Genomic DNA, 18,512 nt, shown 5'->3' with positions numbered 1-18,512 from the left:
GATGGCGGGTGTGATGGCGCTCGCTCCCTCCGCTTTTCTCCGCGCTGGCGCCAGGCACCCCTGGCCCATTGATCCGCAGTCTGTCGCTTGGCAGCACCAAAGGCGGTACCCCAGCCCGATGGTTGTGGAGCTCAGCTTGGAGATGCCCTTGTGGGACGCAGGCTCGATGAGCCGCTCTGCTTTTGCCCTTTGCACTTGATTTGGGACTTCCATTTTCCAAATGACATGCGGCGCATTGACCGGCCGCTGTGCTTCGCTTCGCTGTTGGTCAGTTCTTTGAATGCGTTTGGTTTTCTTTCAGGCGCATTTACATATCAACCGTACATGCCTTGACGGCCCATGGGGCAGGGCTGATGGCTCGCTGACACTTTCCCCGCAGCCGCCCTTGATTGCAATGGGACTACGGATACTAGTACCTGGTACTAGTAGTTCTGGCTTACTTCCAACCCCGTTACCGACATTGGTCCTGCAAAAGAAGAAGCGAAAAGTCCTTCTTGCCTTGGTCCATCTCGGTTCGGGCAACACTGAGCGGTACCTAACGGGACTAACAGCTCAAAGTCGTTGGGAAACGGCCCGAAGCATGCAACCCATTCGTCGCTGCTGCTCGAATTTTTTCGGAGCTGCTGAACTCCAAATGGCCCTGTCCCTGCAGATGCCAACTGTGTCACTAAATAACCACGTTTTCTGCAAGCCAATGCAGCCGTTGACCGGTCTTCTTTTTTACACACCTTTCACTAGAACCCCGCCGATCCTTCTGCAACGCACCGCTGGGCGAAACGGCAGAACCATGTCGGCAGCTCTACCCCGCGGCGCTGTCGCAGCCCTAGGGTAAGGTAGTTTCGGGGGGATCGTCGCCTTGATCGATAAGGCGGAAGATCGCCTGGGGTAAACGGACAACGTTACCTTCCGGACGCAGCATCCCCTCGCTTGTGCTTTCTCATCCTAGAATCAGCAATATTCGTAATTCCGGGGCAATGTTGTGCTACTGTAGCTTGGCGCTAATTTACCCCATGGGCCGATAAACCCACTTCAGTCCCAACTTGGTGGGAATGCCACGCTACCCCGCTCCTCGGAGGACTAACCCATCGCGGCAGGTATCGAGACACTAGTATAAAGTCTCGACCTTCTATCGACTCGGCTTCTCGTTTGCTTGGTGTAATACTAATAAGCGAGGGTTGCCGATTCCGATGAATTCAAGGCTAATATCTGTTGGTGCGGCCTTTGCGTGTCCATCGAAGTTTCACCCCTATATGGTGAGAATTAGAGGTGACAAGTGTTACCCATAGCAAGGATCGCCGCCAATCATCGGGTTGCGCAGCCGTTACACGACCGCCGTCACATGCAAGTCCGAACTGATCGACGTTGATGCATCGTTAGGTTGCAGAATGACACAAGCTCGGCAGGGTCCTGGGAAACATGTGATACGAGGGCGGTGCTGAGGTTGGCGTATCGACAACCTTAATACCATGTAGGTCGTCCCGAGGAGTCGCAAAGTGCCAGAGCCGTGCGGGAGAAGATGACGGGCGTGGGAGATCATGGGTCGGTGATAGAGTTTATCTGGCTTGTCTTGCCTGTCAAGACATTGGGGTTAGGAATAAAAAGCATGTCTGACCGTACTGGTGTAGATTTAGGAATATTGTTGTCCCTTCTAATAAAGGGGGGGAAGGGGGGAGGGAGGACAATCCCGTATAGGGGGCAGGAATAAGCAAGATGGCTTTGGTAGCGGCACCGGTGCTGCTATTCTATTTCGACCAGACATCCCAACGGTAGACAGCCAGGTCACCTACTAGTAGGTACCAAATGAGCAAAATATCGTATCTCCAGCCCAGCTGGAAACTGCCAACACAAGACTCGTCGTCTCAAAGAACAACCCCCCTCCGGCATCCCATACCCGTCTCCTTCAGCCCAGCAAGTGAAACAAACCATACAGAACGCCTCCCGAGTCCCCCAGGCACTTGGCCCAATGGGTCCTCCATGTCCGCCAAGTCTCTGGCCCCTAACTTATTTCATACCGGTACCGCCGCAGTACCGGCAGACCTCGGAGCCGGTTCCAGTGCCCTGGCACGGGTTGCACTTCTTCGGCTGAGTGTACGTCTTTTTGCCCGTGCCGTTGCACCCGCCGCACTTTGCGCCGCGGCGGTCCTTGCCACGACCAGCGCACCCGGCGTCGCACATGGCCTGGAAAGTTGTCGTGCCGTCCCGGCCGGTGCCGTGGCAGCGCCCGCACTGCACGGTGTCGTAGCCCTTGCCACGGCAGCCGCCACACGCTGTGATAAGGGTGAGAAGTTGAGCTTAGGGAGGAAGGATGGAGAGGGTGTTAGAGGATTGCTGCTTACGAGTAGGCCTGGGCATGGTGAGATGACCGTTTGAGAGATAGTCGGTGTTGCTTCTGCGAAGGGTGAGGAAGGTTCTCCGCCGGGGAGTGAATTAGGCTGATCGAAGTTGAAGAAGAGATATACGAGAGGAGAAGGTGCTTCTGGTGTTGCTTTGCTGTCGGGCTGCGGATGATGATGGTGAACTGTTGCACATCAAGCAAGACCCTAGGCCCTCTTATATATCCTACGGACGATGCCCGACCCTGCACCTGTCCTGCTTCTCACCGCAGCGGATTCTATTTTCAGGTTCAACTTGCTAATGGCGACAATGAACAGTTGCTGGCTAGCTTCGAACCAGCTCGTATGCTCAAACATGCTGTGACTATCGGAGGCTGATGGCCATCGCGAGTAGTCGTTTGCGCACCCACCACTGTTCGCTAGGTATCTCGTATACTCAAACACGCTCTAGTAACCCTGAGACGTCAAATGACATGAGTCATCTCCACGTCTCCTCTCTCTACTCGCTACACTGGGGTTGAGCTTTGCTGATTATGCCGGCGGCCCGTCGCGTTCTATCTTTAACCAGTGCCAAAGCTCACAATCCACGTTAGATAGCCATCATCGGCAAACACTCTGCATTCGCAGTGGCTGGAGCCGCTCAAGGCCTCTCGCATGTATGTTCGTACGAGAACCCCCCGTGGTAAAAGCACTGGCCTAACATGGAAGTAATGCCAGGAACAAGTGCTCCGCCGCCGCTCGATGCCCCACTTGAGGAGCACCGAGAGCAGAATACCTACTGGCGGGATGTTGGGGTTGCGGCCAGGTCTCACCCGCTTCGCTTCGCCGGTGTGCGGCGAGGCTCACGCGACAGAAACTTGACCGGCCGCTGCGCCCTTAACGACCGCGAAGGGGCGGAGTGAGGTTGTTACGGCGGAGCCTGAGATCAAGTCGCAAATTCAACCTGCAACCAAGCGACCAGAGGATACTTATCTTACATAAGATGCGAAATTCTATTCTGTGATGATGCTGTCTACATGGCGATTACCACCATGGCTCCCCTTGGGTAGGGGGAGGCGTGCAGAGGAAGCCCGCGGGCCGAGGTCCTGGTGGTGTAAGCGACAGTACGTCTTTCCCTTGAGCAGGTAAAAATATCTCAAGATAATACAGATTTGGTGTTGGACTTGTGTGGCACAAGTGGTTGCTTACTGAGCAACAACATCCTCTGGTCAGATTGTGGCCCGGATGAGTAAGGTACGAGTATTCTAAGTGCTGAGTGGAATGTTACGCGATACCTTACTACTACTAGTAGTATTACTACTACTTGCAACGCGGTGTTAGTACTACGTTGGTTCCATAGTCCAGCTTCGTGCGGCTGTAGTCTGCCCTCCGACACTCTGCGTCCAGGAATAGGCGTGCGAAAATGGGTCGCTTCCCGTTCTAAGGAGTCCAAGAAGATCCAGCGTAAACAGAAACATGTCCTCGCAGCTGCGTGAAAAGGCAGGCTAAACGTCTATAAATGACGATGATACCTTAGGACCGACGATGTGCAAGGAAAATCCCAAGCACGGTCTACGGAACGCGACGAAATATATAGATTCGGCTTGATTTCGGTCCCTGATACCCTATGTTTACAGCGACCCTCAGGTTGACTACCAGTGGATCTCCGGTAGGTGAGTTGGCTACTTGCTGGAATACGTACCTTATTTGCTCCCAGACGCATCGGATTAGTAGACATAATCAAGCGAAGCGTTCCTTCCTCGCTTTCTCTGTGTACACAGTGTACTGTATAACCCAGACACAGCTCAGAACGACGACGTTTCGCTTGAAGCATTGGTATATCTTCCGCCATTGACTTCGAGGCACTATTCCTGTCATATAAGATGTTCAGTCGCAACCATTCCAACCTGGAGGTCATCCTCTCGGAAACGGAGGGTGTGTCGAGACCCGCCAAGCCTAGTTTCCCGCTCCGAAGGCGACTCTGGCACTTCCACAATATTCGACGGCCAATATCCAATCCAGAACGGGTAAAATGGCTATGCTGGCCAAAGCCACCTAGATCGTGATGCTACCAACAACTCGAAGTCTGGGGTAAGTTGAAATACGCTCGGCGAAACCAATGTTCAATTCGTTCCGATGCGGGGCGTGATAATCATATCGCATTAATCTCTCCGTCGAACCTCATAATTGATCGGAAATTGGGGATTGCTCACACAATCCGCGAACGTGGTCTTGCCACTTTCTGCTTCAAGTTTTACACGTGTACATATTACCGTGAGTAAGGGGCTCTCCAGTTGCGCCCAACCTCCTCTGGGTCCTTATCACACGATCCTCTCCTCATCAACCTATGGCGGTGTGCTTACTACCTCTAGTCTCTCCGCTCTCGGGCTTCACCGCAGTTACAGTTGTGCGCTGTGCATGCAGGCAGGGGCACTAACCCATCTAACCCACCAGCCCCCCAAAGATCCGCGCGAATTGTGCAAAATTTGTCTTGCCTCTTCAATCCCTCAGCGATATACACACCATAGATGATCGAGTTACTCCTAGGGATGACCATGTCCAAGATTCAAAACTCAAATCGATCGAGGTGATAATCTCAGTGGGACCTTATAACCGAATACGGTGGCGCACCAAACAAGTCAAAGTGGGTGCGCGCTTCACCGCCATACCCTAATGTCGCCGCTAATAATGGGATAATAAAAAGAGATTTCGCTCCCCCCCCCCAAAATCAGAGTTCCAAAACGCAGACGATGAACCTCGCCACCCTCCAGCACCTCCTCGCTCAGGACGACCTGGACGAAGACCAGTTCCTGAACCGCATATGGATCGGACTCCTGGGCGTCGAAGCGCTCATCGTTTTGGGCGTCGCATTGCACGGGCTTGTCGGGGCCGCATCGTCGTCTAGGTTACTTGCTCGTCGGAGGAGAAGCTCTGCAGGTATCGAATGGGGGAGTATGAGCCCGGCAAAGGTTGAAAGGGGGCTTTGGCCGGCGACATGAACCGAAGCGGTCGGGTCCTGTCAAAGTTGGATAGGTGATGTTTACTCCATATGATCGCGCGGGTTGCATGGACGGCGTTGCATTGTATTGCGCTTGGGCGTTCGGGATGTCATTACTTAAAGAGCGATGAGGGAGTTGGGGTGGTCATGAGAGATGCAACTGATGAGATACGACGTTATAAACACAAATCAAGCCACCAGAGACAGAGAGAGTTCGGGTCAAGAACACAGACCCCGTATCAGGCAGCTCGCGTATAGAGATGGCCTTTTGAGAGTATCTCCTACACTCTTCCTTTTCCTCATCTTCATTCTTTTCTTTTGTACCTTCATATCTTCTTTCGTTTCTTTCTTGTGTTCGAGTTTGGTTTTTTTTTCTTTCTCTTTCCCTTATAATTCTGCATTTTCCTTCCCTTCCCTTTTCCTTTTCTGCTCAAGTTTTCCTCTTCTTTCACTCTTACCTTTCTCTTCCTCTCTTTCTTCTTCCACTTCTCATTACCTTCGTGTTCCTTCCTTTTTTCTATACTCATACTTTTGTTGATTCACTGTATCAACTTTACTTTCAAGTGGGGAGTTGGATGTACGGCCGTGGCCACTGTGCATATGGGATGTATGTATCGAAGTGGGAGAGGAGCCAACACCTCACAGGTATGTCAAGTGTCAGGGCTCAACAGCCACAGGGCACGTAATAGATGATGTCTTCTACTTCTGATCAGACGTAGGGTAAGGTTCTGAGCTCAACAGCGTGCATGACGAAGGCGGACCGTGGACTAAAGGTGCCAAGGTAGGGTAGAAAATAAAATGAATTGGTTGCACGATGAGCCGTCCTAAAGGAGGGCTCTTGCTCTGATTAAATACATCCGTCGAGAAACAAGGAAAATCATCAAAAAGAAACAAGCTCCAACCGCCGGTCATCTGCCGTAGTCATTCCTCCCGCCTCAGTACACTTTCATCCTATGTGGCCAGGTGTCATAGTCCCAAAACGTCGTATGTCTGGCGCCGGAAGCGGTCTTCCAGGTCGTTCGGGCCGTGGTTGTACTCGGCCATCTTTGGGCGCTGGACAAGGCGACTAAATAAGGGGACACATACCTTAGGTTGTAGATTCTGTAGCCAAGATGATGCAGGATTGGTACATCGCTTTTGGGATGTTTTAGTACGCTGCTTCGCACGGTGTGGCCTCCGGTGTGGCGACTCCACGAACCCATTGTAAACACACAAGCAAACATACGAGGCGTTATCGTATTAGGAGAAAGCTGACACCTTGGGTAGGCTAGGTAGGGACTGGATCGACGAGCCATGGGCATACCTGGCCGAGTTTGAGTTTACTGTACGGAATACCAGTAGTCGAATGGAACACTAGTACTACTAAGTCTGAGGCATGAATCGAAACGTTTGATTGTCAGAAATGCGGAAGCTCCGGAAGAGGACGCATGCTTCCCCGCTCTTGCGCTCCCATGGGTTGAACACGCACTGTAACACGCTCGCCCAACCCAGAGCTCTGCCATTGTGTCGCTGGAGCAGACTCGGACCGAAAACAATGGTCTTGTTTCACTTCGCTATGACACAGTTATCTTCGATTTTAGCAATTTGGGAAATTGGGCTTACTATGTAAGACAGGCATGACTTTCTTCTGCCAAACCATACCTTAAAAGTTGACAGGAGTCGTGACGATCGCAAAGGTTGCTGGTCGGAGGAACGGTACGAGACCCCACCAGGGCCCCACCAAGACTTCTGGCAGTGCAGGTTGCTCTCTCGTTCACTCGAAGTTCCTGCTTGAGGTTACGAGGGCTGCATGTCCACACAAAAGCATAGTGAGGAGCAAGAACAGCTCTTGAGCAAAGCTTTAGACTTCATTACAGCATTTGCACCAATTGATCCATTTCTTTTAACTCGACAATGATCCGCAAGTGCTAGCTTACACAGGTGGGTCTACCCCAGATTTACCCCGGATTCTCTGGGCTGCAGCTGTTAGCGCCAATGCGAGACGCTCGGGCCAGATACCTTTGCCCGTTTGAGCCGGGCTGGGGTTGTCTGGCATATCGTCCCATATGATGTATCTCGTCACGCGATCCCGTGAGCCCATTCACAGTGTGCCTCATCATGTGTTACCCCACCCCTTTTAACAGCACAACGAATGCAGCTGGTTGATCCCAGCTGCTGGCTGATCTGCTCGTCGCATGATCCGGTATATAAGACCCCTCCTGACCCCCTCCTGAACCCCTCCACCCTTCTCCTCACCACCATCTTTCTCCAAACTCGCAACTGTCAAAGCATTCCACGTTTCGTTCCAAAAAGGTGTTGTACCAATTGCTCCCTTTCCCCCTCTTGTCACCGTTTGGCGCGCTGCTCAATCAATCCTCTGATGTCAACTACTCACCAATCAGCAGATCCAGCAGCTTAACACATCACTGTAAACATGTCTGAGCCACTCACGAAAGTCGATTCCGCCGTCCAAGGCGTCATGGACGTCCCTCCGCCGAAGGAGGCCAAGACACGCCGAGCAAGCTCAAGCGCCACCGGCGTTATGAACATTAAGGACTTGGGTAAGTAGTGATGCCTGCCTGCCCGTATGATCCCGGCGTTCAAACGCGCTTTGCTGACCCAATGCACAGAGGCCCAGGGTATTGAGCTCCAAATTGCCAAGGAGACACAATCGACCGGATGGTAGGTTCAGGAGCCCTGTGACGTCATGCACTCATCTCACCCCCCTCTAGGAAAGTCAATACGTCGCCGTCCACGATAGAAGAGAAGGACATTTTGAAAAAGATGCTCACGACTCCGCCCGTCAAGAAGATTGACCTCCACTTCCCACTGGGGTTGCAAGTAACTGCACGGAACCTCAAGGGCGTCACCATCAAGGACGCCTTAGACGCCATACACAAGGCGTTCAAGAAGCGAGTAAGTGTTCTGCGTGGCATTTATTGATCTGAAGTCCGAACATTGTTCTTACCATGTCATACACAGGCCGACGACGAGCTCGATTTGCCCTACTTGGCCGGGTTCGAGTGGGACAAGGAGGAATCGTGGACTCAGCTGATTGTCCACTTGCGCAAGGATGCAGGCCAACCCATGTCCAGCAAGAAAAAGGGCAAGAAGGACAAATCCACCGATGAGTAGTGATTTGCCGTCCAGAGGGGGGTGTTTTGTCTTTCGTCTTTGGGGGGGAGTTGGGGGCCAGGGGAGGTGATTCTGGGATAAGGTCTGGGGATCTGTACTTTACAATGCATTAAGTTGTTGCTCTTACATGATCTACATTCGTGGTCGGGACCCATCTCAAGTACCATATCGTCTAATTAAGTGTCAACCATGTCTCCATTCCCTTCTATCAATTCCCCTTCTCCTTTCGGTCCCCTACCCACTCTTCCGAGTTCCGATGGCATACCTAGGTACCTAGTATGCGTTCGCTTGACTGCCTGTAGACGCGGGCTTTCTGTCGCCGTGAGAACAAGCGTACGGAACTGAACTCGGCCTCGGACGTTAGAACTATCTCACCTGGAATAAGTTCGGGGTGCTCACGGCGGGGCTCTCCGGTGTTCTTAAAGGACTCCGAACCGGCCCAACTCCACTGTTGATGCCGGGGTCGCATTGCTCGGGGCGGGGTGTTTCGTGCCGGGCGCATATCGTCGGCTATCTTCGGGCCCGCCCGCCTTGACCGTCAGCGGAATTGGCACAAGCTCAAGGGAGCTGCAGGTTGGGACAAGCTACCAGACGACGTGAACGGCATCCGGAGTACTCGTTCGGATTCGATGTGCGACCAAGTGGAGGAACTGGCTCTCCGCACCCGCAGAATGGGTTTAAGACCGTTCCTCTCCGCGTCTCCAATACCCCGATCACTTCCCGCCTAGGCATTCCCTAACTTCAGTCGCAACTCGCAACTTCCAAAGAGCAAAGCCATACTGATCCTCATCTTGGCCAGCCACAGCAAACCGCAGAGATGCCCGTCACAGAGTTCGACTTCAAAGAGAAGTACCAATACCAAAATGGCTTCGATTGCTATTTTGAGTACGTCTTTCGCACCCTCCAGCCGCTTTCAACCCTTCCCTCGTCCCCTCGTGCAACCACCATCAAACTGACTCTCGCCTGCCCCCAGAACCGAGGCTGTCCCGGGCGCCCTCCCCGTAGCGCAGAACTCGCCGCAGAAGCCGCCCCTAGGGCTGTACGCCGAGAAGCTCTCTGGCACCGCCTTCACCGCGCCGCGCCACGAGAACAAGCAGTCCTGGCTGTACCGTATCCTGCCGGCCTGCTCGCACCCGCCGTTCGCCGCCGCGCCCGCGCCGAACGAGTCGCTCGGCCTGGGCGGCGAGCCCTTCCGGAAGATGCACCACATCCCCAACCAGCTGCGCTGGGACCCCTTCGACCACGAGCCGGACAGAGACTTTGTGAGCGGCCTCCACCTCGTCGCCGGCGCGGGGGATCCGACGCTCAAGCAGGGGTGCGCCATCTACGTGTTTGCGGCGGGACGGTCGATGGGCGAGCGCGAGGCGTTCTACTCGGCCGATGGCGAGCTGCTGATCGTGCCGCAGGAGGGCGTGCTGGATGTCCGGACCGAAATGGGCTGGTTGCTGGTGCGGCCGATGGAGATCTGTGTCATCCCGCGCGGGGTGAGGTATCAGGTGCGCTTGCCCGCGGGCCCGGCGAGGGGCTATGCGCTCGAGCTGTTCCAGGGGCGGTTCATCCTGCCGGAGCTGGGGCCTATCGGGTCGAATGGGCTGGCGAACGCGCGGGATTTCCAGGCGCCGGTGGCGAGCTTTGATGAGGATTGTGGGACGACGGCGTTCGATGGGCCGAATGAGTACACGGTTACGGGCAAGTTCAACAATGCGCTGTACAAGACGGTGCAGCGGCATACGCCGTTTGACGTGGTCGCCTGGCACGGGAATTATTACCCGTACAAGTACGACCTGGGCCGCTTCAACACCATCGGCACCATCTCGTTTGACCACCCGGACCCCAGCATCTTCACCGTGCTGTCGGCGCCATCGGACCACCCTGGCACGTCTATCGCGGATTTCGTCATCTTCCCGCCGAGGTGGCTGGTCGGAGAGGATACCTTCCGCCCGCCGTGGTACCACCGGAACACGATGAGCGAATTCATGGGACTGATCCGCGGTGGGTATGACGCCAAGAAGGGCGGCAAGGGCGGGTTTGTTCCGGGCGGTGCTAGTCTGCACAACGTCATGAGCGGGCACGGGCCGGACGTCGATAGCTACGAGGGCGCCCGAAATGCGGAACTCAAGCCGGCCAAGGTGGGCGAGGGCAGCTGCGCGTTTATGTTCGAGAGCTGTCTGATGGTTGGCGTGACGGATTGGGGCTTGAAGACATGCCAGAAGGTGCAGGAGACGTATAACGAGCACAGCTGGGGCGGGGTGAAGGTGCACTGGAAAAAGGAGGCGAGTGCTTAGGGGGGAGGGGTCCTGTCTGCCGGTATCTGCGTTACCTGTAGCGAGCCAAAAGACGATGCCGGCTAGCCATTTAGACCATCCGGAAAGCGGAACTCTTGCATCTCAGATGCATGGCCGGTTGATGCGATCCTTTGACGCCGAATCGTCCGATACCACAAGATATACTGGGGCCGAGGTCATGCTTCTTCACTCAGCATCATTATATTAAGTTTATAAGAGCCTACAGCTGAGAGCTGACGCTCAGATGTCGTTCCCAATCGCGACTCCGCCTCAAGAGAGTCTATCACGAAAGGTTCACTGGTGATCCGAAATATGCAATGCCGTCTGTGTGGTTGTTGCTCTGGTGTGTCACGGCGTTGATGCCTCGTCCAGCGTGCCGCGGGCGCTCCTGAGGGCTCCTGTCCTCTCCACATCCAACACCTCCAATTTCGAAGCTGCTCCGGGGATGCCTCACAATGCCAGCGTTATGAACCTGTCCCACTCGCCCACACCCGTGTCTTTATCCCTTCATATGCAGTCAACCAGCCAATGCGTGTCCGGGTATCGTATGCCCAAGTGGTGAATCCTCCTTTTCGTCCCGAAATGAGTACCCGAGAAGTCGTAAACATCGTGTCTTCGTGACGCTTTCATGCATCAAACCGCGTCCGATACAGTGTACCGGTGTCGGTATAATGTATGAGCTTTGCTCAAACCAAGGTATGGCAGGGTCGAAGGGGCTGGGCAATGCGTCTGCGCTGTAGCATCTGAACAATGATCAAGGGACTTGGAGCTCTCCGACTGTGACCGGACACTGCTGAGTGGTCCTGTGATTCTCAACTGAGTGCCGGAGCGAGAAAGATAATGTCAGATAACCGCCATCGCAGATCCGTCGACACCAGCGGCCATGTCCTGAGCGAATAGGTCGTGACCACATGCAGTAGCGTCAAGGATGTGTGTGGGCCACAAACCCGCAGCGAGCCTTGAGTGCTGCAATCGAGTTGCGTATTTCCCTCCTTCCTTCCATCACTCAGCTCACCGGCTTCCGACCGTGCACGACATGCAGTGCAAGATACGAATGCACGCCAGCATCCATGAGCGCCTTGCGCACGTCGACGAGAAACATCTCGATCTGCAGCTGCGTCCAGCCAAGCGCCAGCAGCGGCCGCCGGCTGGTGCCGCGCAGGCCGTCCATCAGAGCCGTGCGGAGGAACAGTCCGCAAAAGCGAAGACGCTTGTCGCGCGGCCAGACGCCCACAGGGCACTTGTGCGTCGTCCGCTGCACGTCGGCGAACCCCGCCGCTTTCATCTGCTCAGGCAATGGCAGGATGGCGTGCGGGTCGGACCCTAGCACGCGCATACCTGCCCCAACGTAGTTCATCCAGTCGCGCAGGGCGTAGGGAGTTGAGGGGGTCAGTGTGTCGTCGTCGCATTGTGGGGAGTAGAGCAGTTCTGCGCATTCGAAGTAGCCGCCTGGTTTGAGGTGGCTGGGGGGCGGTAGGGTTAGTAATGACGGGCTATGGGAAGCAAGAACGCTGGCGTGAAGGGCGTAGTACATACCGTAAAGCTCGCTCGAGGAGCAGTTTCGGGTCCCGGACCGAGTGGAGGGTGTGGCGGATGTGGATGTAGTCATACTTGTTTTCGGGATCAACCCACTCCTCCTCGAAGTCGTCGACGAAGAAGTGGACGTTTTCGGGAACGAAGTTGGGTTGTATGGGTGAGAGGTCGATGCCGGTTATTGTTGTGTTCGGGTACCTGTCACCGACTGCGGTCTGGTTAGCTTGCGTTTCCGCCATCTCACACCTTCCTTTATCACGGCTAACCACGGCCGCGGCGGCTATCCGAGACTGCACTCAGCTCTGGTGCATCAAGACCGAGTACCACCCAGCCGCCTCCGAGCTAGTGAAGGTTACACAAGGACAATGGTGCCCAATAGCGTTGAGCTAGGGACTAAAAGCCAGCGGGCAAGCACAGCGGTGAGCCTAGTGTAACGGCTACACACCGCTCAACCTTGCTGTGCGGCGTCTTGTGGCCCCCCATGCACTTGCAAGCCACCCTCAACGTCCCGACGGAAAGGAAAGCACCAAGCCACTTACGTTCCATGGCCCAAATCCCCGTTCCCGTGCCTGTCGTGCGCAGTCATAGTCAGCCTCCGATCAGTTGTGGAACGAGCCAACCCCTGAATCTCATGTAACCTGCCATCCCACGCCCGTCACTCATCCCTCCACATCCGGCCTCTGCCCCACCATCAAACAGCTAAAGTCGCGTCTTCTCCTCTCCCTCATTGACAATCCTCCCCATGCAGATACCTCCATCCTACCAACAAGAGCCTAATATCAGTGATAGTGATAAAAGTACTAGCGACTCACCCAAGTCCAAAACCTCGGCGCCCTCCTCCAGCACGTCCTCGACCGGGGCGTAGAAATAGGCGCCGTGGCACAGCATCAGGGTCATGGTGTGCTTCATGTCGTCGCGGTTCTGCTCCACCTCGTCGTTGGGGAAGGCATACTTGCCGGCGCGGTAGGCGTGGTAGCGCAGCCCGCCCTCGTAGACGTGGTCCCGCACCGAGCTGGTCATGGAGGCCGGGTACTTGCTCGTGTCCGAGTCGAAGGAGCACGGGGTTGCTTGCTGTTCGGACGGTGATGTTGTGGACTGGTGGTCAGTGTCAGGAGGATCGCTGCCGTTGATGTGAGTAGCGGACGTTTGGGGCTTGTCCGCCGCCGCCGCCGCCGTGGTGGTAGTGCTGCTGCTAGGATGTAAAACGCCATTGCGAGCTGCCCGGCGGGAAGGGGAAGTGGATGGTGAGGTTGGGTTGGAGGTGGCGGTGGGCGTCGCCTTGCGCTTGGGCTGATGAAGGGCTTCCCGCATTGTGGCCTGCATGGCTTCGGCCTCTGCGTAGAGGTCCTCTTCTGGTGTTGAGTGCATCCCTACTGTGATGTGGGTTGAGCTAGAAGACGGCCGAGTGTTCCAGTCTGTGTCCGGATGTGCGGTGCGATTCTCCGAGCCCATGGTGGGCGCTCCGGGCATTTTGTTCTGGGGTAGGGGGCTGTTAAGGGGCTGACACAGCTGTCCAAAAAAAAAAAAAAAAAAAAAAAAAAAAAAAAAAAAAAACTTCTCATAGGCCGGTTCCTTTGGGGCGCGATCGCTACGTGGCCTGCAGTGGGGGCAGCAACTGGAGCGTGACGGCGAGATGCCTTGACTGCGAGAGGGCTGAACACCCTATGGTCCCGGGGATCTGGTAACGTCTGGTCCGGAAGTCAGGAAATAATCTTGGAACCGCGGGAGGGGAGCGGGCACTGGTTATTGGCGGGGGAGGTGTTTCCTGCCGCCCACCAGGCCGGGTTCGCCAGGAGTGGACCGATGGGGCCGGGTTGCAGCACGGGAGGGGCGAGCGGGTGCTGGGACCGAGGGTGGGGCGCTGTCGTTCCCGTTGAACAAGGTGCAAGTTCGCTCCCTACTACACTAGTGGTCCATTCCCGTGTTAATCGAGCCTCGAGGACTTCGGTGATCATTGCATTCTTCAGATTGAAAATTCCACTCTTAACGAGGCCTGGACATGTGTTACGGACTTCGGCCGCAGCAACCTTTCTTCAGCCGTTGTTGCAATGTCGCCACCACTGCTCCCGCGGCACGCTCGCTGGTTGGTCGCAGATGGCGGTGAGGACCTTCCGGTCCCAACAGTCTGGTTGCATTCGGCTTGGCAAGACGCTCGCTTGAACCACTCGTATGGGCGGGTCGACAGCCGCTGGACAACTCACCTGACAGTCCCGTTCACCGGAAGTTGATGTAAGGGAGGTAAGAAATGGAGGACCTAAGTGGCCTTTGGGAAAGGGACAGACATCAGGTACAATACCTCGCACCAATGGGCGGAGCATGGATTTGTAAGTACCTAAATAAGTCAGGTATGTACTTGTACAATACAACACCTGGAACGGTCAATATCCCCTGGATCACCGAGATACAGCAAAAGGTAGGTTCCCTACAGTACTTAGGGTGAAAAACTTCCGCACGATAGCAGACCATCTTGTTCGGAGCAGTCATGTCCGACTCGAGTATCACCGTGCGTCCGTTGATCGAGGCTTGCAGCCAAAATGACGCGGAAAAGCACGTCCTGTCCCAGTTGGCTGGACCCAGGTGGGGCATCACCTTTCCACCCCACTGGGCCAAGCAAGCGTCCTGCTAGTTTCGTTTTCGCTCGCCCCGCATCGGCCGATTGCGCCGGATTCAGAACAGAGAAGAGACCTCTTATTAATAACTCGCGACTCTCCAGTCTGGACAGTGGAGATCCCGAAAGCCGGGGACAGTGAGTGGGGATCGAAAGCGAGATCAAAAGGTGCCGAATCAACTGAAAATCTACGGATTAGGTAATAAGATGACAGTGTCAAAGACACTCTCTTGATCAAGGAGCCTACTCGCACATCCATCCGTGCCTAGTCGCACATCTAATCATATTCGGAAGAACGCCGAGGAGTCAAGCCACACAATCTTGCAGGCAACTTCCTCCAACCTCCCCGTCGCCAGACAGCACTACTATCACTACCGTGACACCGTCATTGTTACTACGGCACATCTGACTCGATTTTTGAAGCCACCGTCAACCGCGTTTTCATTCAAATGCAGTCCCAATACGGCAATGCTCAAATGCAGGCGCCGGCGCAGGCACACGCACGGGCACGGGTGCAGGGCGAGGTTCGGTTCGAACGCCGCGCGGCTCAGTAAGGTAGGCGGTTTGGGCTGGCAGTTAGATTATGCACACTCTGTATTTTTATTGCATTCTTGAACGATTCAGCTAGTTCCGGGCTCTCTGGAAATTCAATCAGACCTTCGGGATGTAGTTGTTCACATGCGTGACGGTGATGAGCAAGTTCGAGGAAGTTGCCTGCAAAATCTGGCGTGGCTTGACTCTCCAGCACTCTTCCAATCCGGTTAGATAAATGTACGACTAGGCAAGGATGGATGTGCGAGTAGCTTGATGTGGTATTTTTGTTTACAAGATTTCCCGTTTTGGTACTCAGGTACCTAAGGTAGACGATTCCGATAATTGAACTGTCACTCCCAATACTTGGACGGCTATCTACACTGTGACCTCCTAACATGCATCACAACATGCACTTACAGGCAGTAGGCGGTATGGCTGGCGATTGGAAGCAGTTGCACTCTAGGCTTTATTGCATTTCTGGGAGATTCGGCCAGTTCTGGGCTCTTCGGAACTTCAGTCAGATGTTTACTACAGTGTTGTTTGCATGCGATGGCATGGTTCCTCTTCGCGTTGAAGCGATTGGGGCTGAGTGCCTGCAAAATTTGCTGTAGCCCCATATGCCTTTGCCGAAAGGGCTTAAATCTTTTTCCAAATATCGGAAATTACAGTCTAATTATTGAGGCGACAAGTCGTGGTCCCAGACCCACGATCTTCTCTAGACTCCCTTCTCATTGGCAGAGACCGATCTGCTGAACCCGAGAATTCGGGGCGCCGACTTGCCTTGCGCTTTAGCGTAATCAGACTGGACTTTATAGCAGACCCCAGAATTCCGACCGCGGTTCGGAGGAGCACTCGGGCAGCGAACACGGCACGTGCCTGTCGGTTTGTTTTCAGAGAATCCGGTTGAGGCTCGTCCCTACTAGACTTGTATCTCTCCAGTTGAGGAGAATCACCACAAAGACTTGAACCGTATCTGGGGGCCGGGCTCGCCAGGGTGCCTGCTGCAAATCGGCACACTTTCTCTGGGGATTTGTCAACCTATCTTACGGAGTGAGGTACATACTGAGAAGACTCTGCGCAAATGGAGGCGGCTGGAATCGTACTGCGGAAGGGTGGGCGGGCATTTAGGATGTGATCGCTTTAAATCAAGCCCTTGAGCCGCTTGCAACCCCCCCCCCCCCCCCTCCCCCCCCAAAATACCATCCTCCGACGCCTGTCGGATTTCCATGGACAATGAACTATCTCGACTATCTACGTAAGGTACCTTAGCCTTCTGCGGCTGTGTTATGGCTGGGCTATGCCACGGTTCATGCATGTTGTCCCGCCTCATGTAACATTGCAGTGCGCCCAATAACTTGAGGCAGCAATACCTGAGGTTTATAAACACGACGGGGAGACCCGCAGAAAGCGGTCCATCATCAGAGAATACAAGGCCGATACAGTGCACCTTCACGTTCATCAACCCAAGTTACCTTCAGAAGTTGAGGTACCAAGATGGTAACGTGCATTATAAGCGAGCCGAACATATAAGCGAGTCGAACACTCTCCACTACACTACCAACAATATCCTCAATTACAAAACAACAACACTAGGAACTAACAATAATTACACCAGAAACAGCTGAATCTGAGACTTCCGCAACCTCCTGGCAAGTGCGGGCATTATGACCAGGCTTGCCGCACACACCACAGCACCGAACCGTCGTACGACCCCCCCCCCCCCCAGCACCACTACCATCCAGCTGTGTTTCTTGCATTGCCTCCCCACCTATAGCCCCCTGGCTTACCACCTCCTGTGCCTCCTGCACAGTAAGTGATCCTCCAAGCCGCACACGTGTTTTTTTGGCTCTCCGGCGCTTGCTTAGCGCCTCGTTAGCCTTGCGGAGCGAAGACGCCTCTGCCTGAAGGAGGGCTACCTGGTGCATTATAGCCATTGTACCCTTGGTAAGCTGGTCTACAGCAGCCAACATTGACGTCGGGGAGCTATTTTGATGGTTGGCAATGCGAGTCTTGATAAGCGTTGACTGTGACTCGGCTTCTCGAGGGTTGTATGGTGTCTGGAAGACCCAAGATTGTATAGTGCCTGGCCGTGAGGTTGGGGGTGTTGGTATACGAAGCTTGATATCTAGCTTTGAAAGCACCCTCTCTGGATCGTACGGTATAAGGCCAGCCCCTGTAAAACTGCCCTGGATATTCCTCTTGGTGATAGAGGCAAAGAAGGCCGCGTAAAAGGCACAAAGGAACTCGAGCTTGCTTATGTAGTTAATATACGCGCGTATTAAGTCCTTGATCTGGCGACCGTACGCCTGCTTCAACGGCCCAAAGCAGCCAATATCAAGTGGCTGGAGGAGGTGGGAGGAATGTGGAGGCATGCAGAGCGTGATAATGTTGTTCTGCTGGCAGTAGAGCTCGAACTCGGTCGAGTGGTGGCTTTCGTGGCCATCGAGGATCAACAACCGGTATTTACCCTTTGTCCGAGGTGCTGTATGGTAGTCGAAGTGCTTGATCCAATCTAGGCCTACCGCATTGGTAGTCCAGCCATTCTCGGTGGTTGCGATACGCCAGTCGGCCGGGAGGTTGCACTCTTGATACCAGTTGGCGAGGTGGTACTGCGCCGCTAAGATGATGAACGGAGGGATAGCCTAGCCAAGGGCATTGACGCCTTGGATCACCGTCGCCCATTTGCGGTTGCCAGGCTGGGCTAGCTTCGCCTTGCTACGGCCATCCGAGGTTGTAACCACTATACCCGGGAAGATAATGCCCATTATAAACCCAGTCTCATCGAAGTTGTAGATATCATTATCTATAATGCCGTACTTGGCCTTAACATTCCGCACAAGGGCAAACCATTCGCCAATAACCTTCGGATCCTCGCACTTGGCCCTCTGGTAGTCGTATCTATACGTATAACGCGTCCGGAGCTCTGGCTGGCGTTTGACAAAGTTATACGCCTAGAGCTTGCCGACAGGGGGCGTATTACGTACGCGTAGCAGTTGGTTGGCTATATCTTCTATACCACGCAGTCTCGGCGGAAGAGCTCGCTCAGATAGCTCAATTATATACTGAACAAGAGCCTTCTCTTCGGAATCGGTGAGCCGGCGCGAGTTGGGCGTAGTGTCGCGTCGTGC

The 18,512-nt window shown here is 54.5% G+C and overlaps 5 protein-coding genes across 5 annotated transcripts; 3 read left to right on the top strand and 2 right to left on the bottom strand.

Moving 5' to 3' along the window:
- Positions 1-363: 363 nt before the first annotated feature.
- B0T15DRAFT_504464 (uncharacterized protein) lies at positions 364-2,720 on the bottom strand. Its single transcript, XM_062867498.1, has 4 exons — positions 2,337-2,720; positions 2,013-2,267; positions 729-823; positions 364-646 (listed from the first exon to the last, which is right to left on the bottom strand). The coding sequence occupies exons 1-3, from the start codon at positions 2,350-2,352 to the stop codon at positions 735-737; spliced, it is 360 nt and encodes a 119-aa protein (XP_062718996.1). The 5' UTR covers positions 2,353-2,720; the 3' UTR covers positions 364-646; positions 729-734.
- A 1,475-nt stretch (positions 2,721-4,195) lies between these two features.
- On the top strand, positions 4,196-5,311 carry B0T15DRAFT_513420 (uncharacterized protein; the record flags this gene model as incomplete). Its single annotated transcript, XM_062868035.1, has 3 exons — positions 4,196-4,247; positions 4,372-4,403; positions 5,045-5,311. 3 exons carry the CDS (start codon positions 4,196-4,198, stop codon positions 5,309-5,311), a joined length of 351 nt encoding a protein of 116 aa, XP_062718995.1.
- A 2,027-nt stretch (positions 5,312-7,338) lies between these two features.
- On the top strand, positions 7,339-8,587 carry B0T15DRAFT_576616 (uncharacterized protein). The gene is made up of 5 exons (XM_062871039.1): positions 7,339-7,602; positions 7,695-7,850; positions 7,920-7,971; positions 8,022-8,205; positions 8,272-8,587. The coding sequence occupies exons 2-5, from the start codon at positions 7,724-7,726 to the stop codon at positions 8,422-8,424; spliced, it is 516 nt and encodes a 171-aa protein (XP_062718994.1). The 5' UTR covers positions 7,339-7,602; positions 7,695-7,723; the 3' UTR covers positions 8,425-8,587.
- Positions 8,588-9,084: 497 nt separating this feature from the next.
- On the top strand, positions 9,085-11,173 carry B0T15DRAFT_267239 (Homogentisate 1,2-dioxygenase). The gene is made up of 2 exons (XM_062863422.1): positions 9,085-9,309; positions 9,398-11,173. Exons 1-2 carry the CDS (start codon positions 9,242-9,244, stop codon positions 10,707-10,709), a joined length of 1,380 nt encoding a protein of 459 aa, XP_062718993.1. The 5' UTR covers positions 9,085-9,241; the 3' UTR covers positions 10,710-11,173.
- A 245-nt stretch (positions 11,174-11,418) lies between these two features.
- B0T15DRAFT_267277 (S-adenosyl-L-methionine-dependent methyltransferase) lies at positions 11,419-13,765 on the bottom strand. Its single transcript, XM_062863423.1, has 4 exons — positions 13,055-13,765; positions 12,782-12,811; positions 12,246-12,450; positions 11,419-12,172 (listed from the first exon to the last, which is right to left on the bottom strand). Exons 1-4 carry the CDS (start codon positions 13,710-13,712, stop codon positions 11,716-11,718), a joined length of 1,350 nt encoding a protein of 449 aa, XP_062718992.1. The 5' UTR covers positions 13,713-13,765; the 3' UTR covers positions 11,419-11,715.
- Between the last annotated feature and the right edge of the window lie 4,747 nt (positions 13,766-18,512).

This window comes from Chaetomium strumarium (assembly GCF_033439665.1).
Source record: "Chaetomium strumarium strain CBS 333.67 chromosome Unknown B0T15scaffold_6, whole genome shotgun sequence".
NCBI classification, from domain to species: domain Eukaryota; kingdom Fungi; phylum Ascomycota; class Sordariomycetes; order Sordariales; family Chaetomiaceae; genus Chaetomium; species Chaetomium strumarium.
Note: the sequence above shows the minus strand (reverse complement) of the source record. Positions and strands in the feature narration are given on the sequence as shown.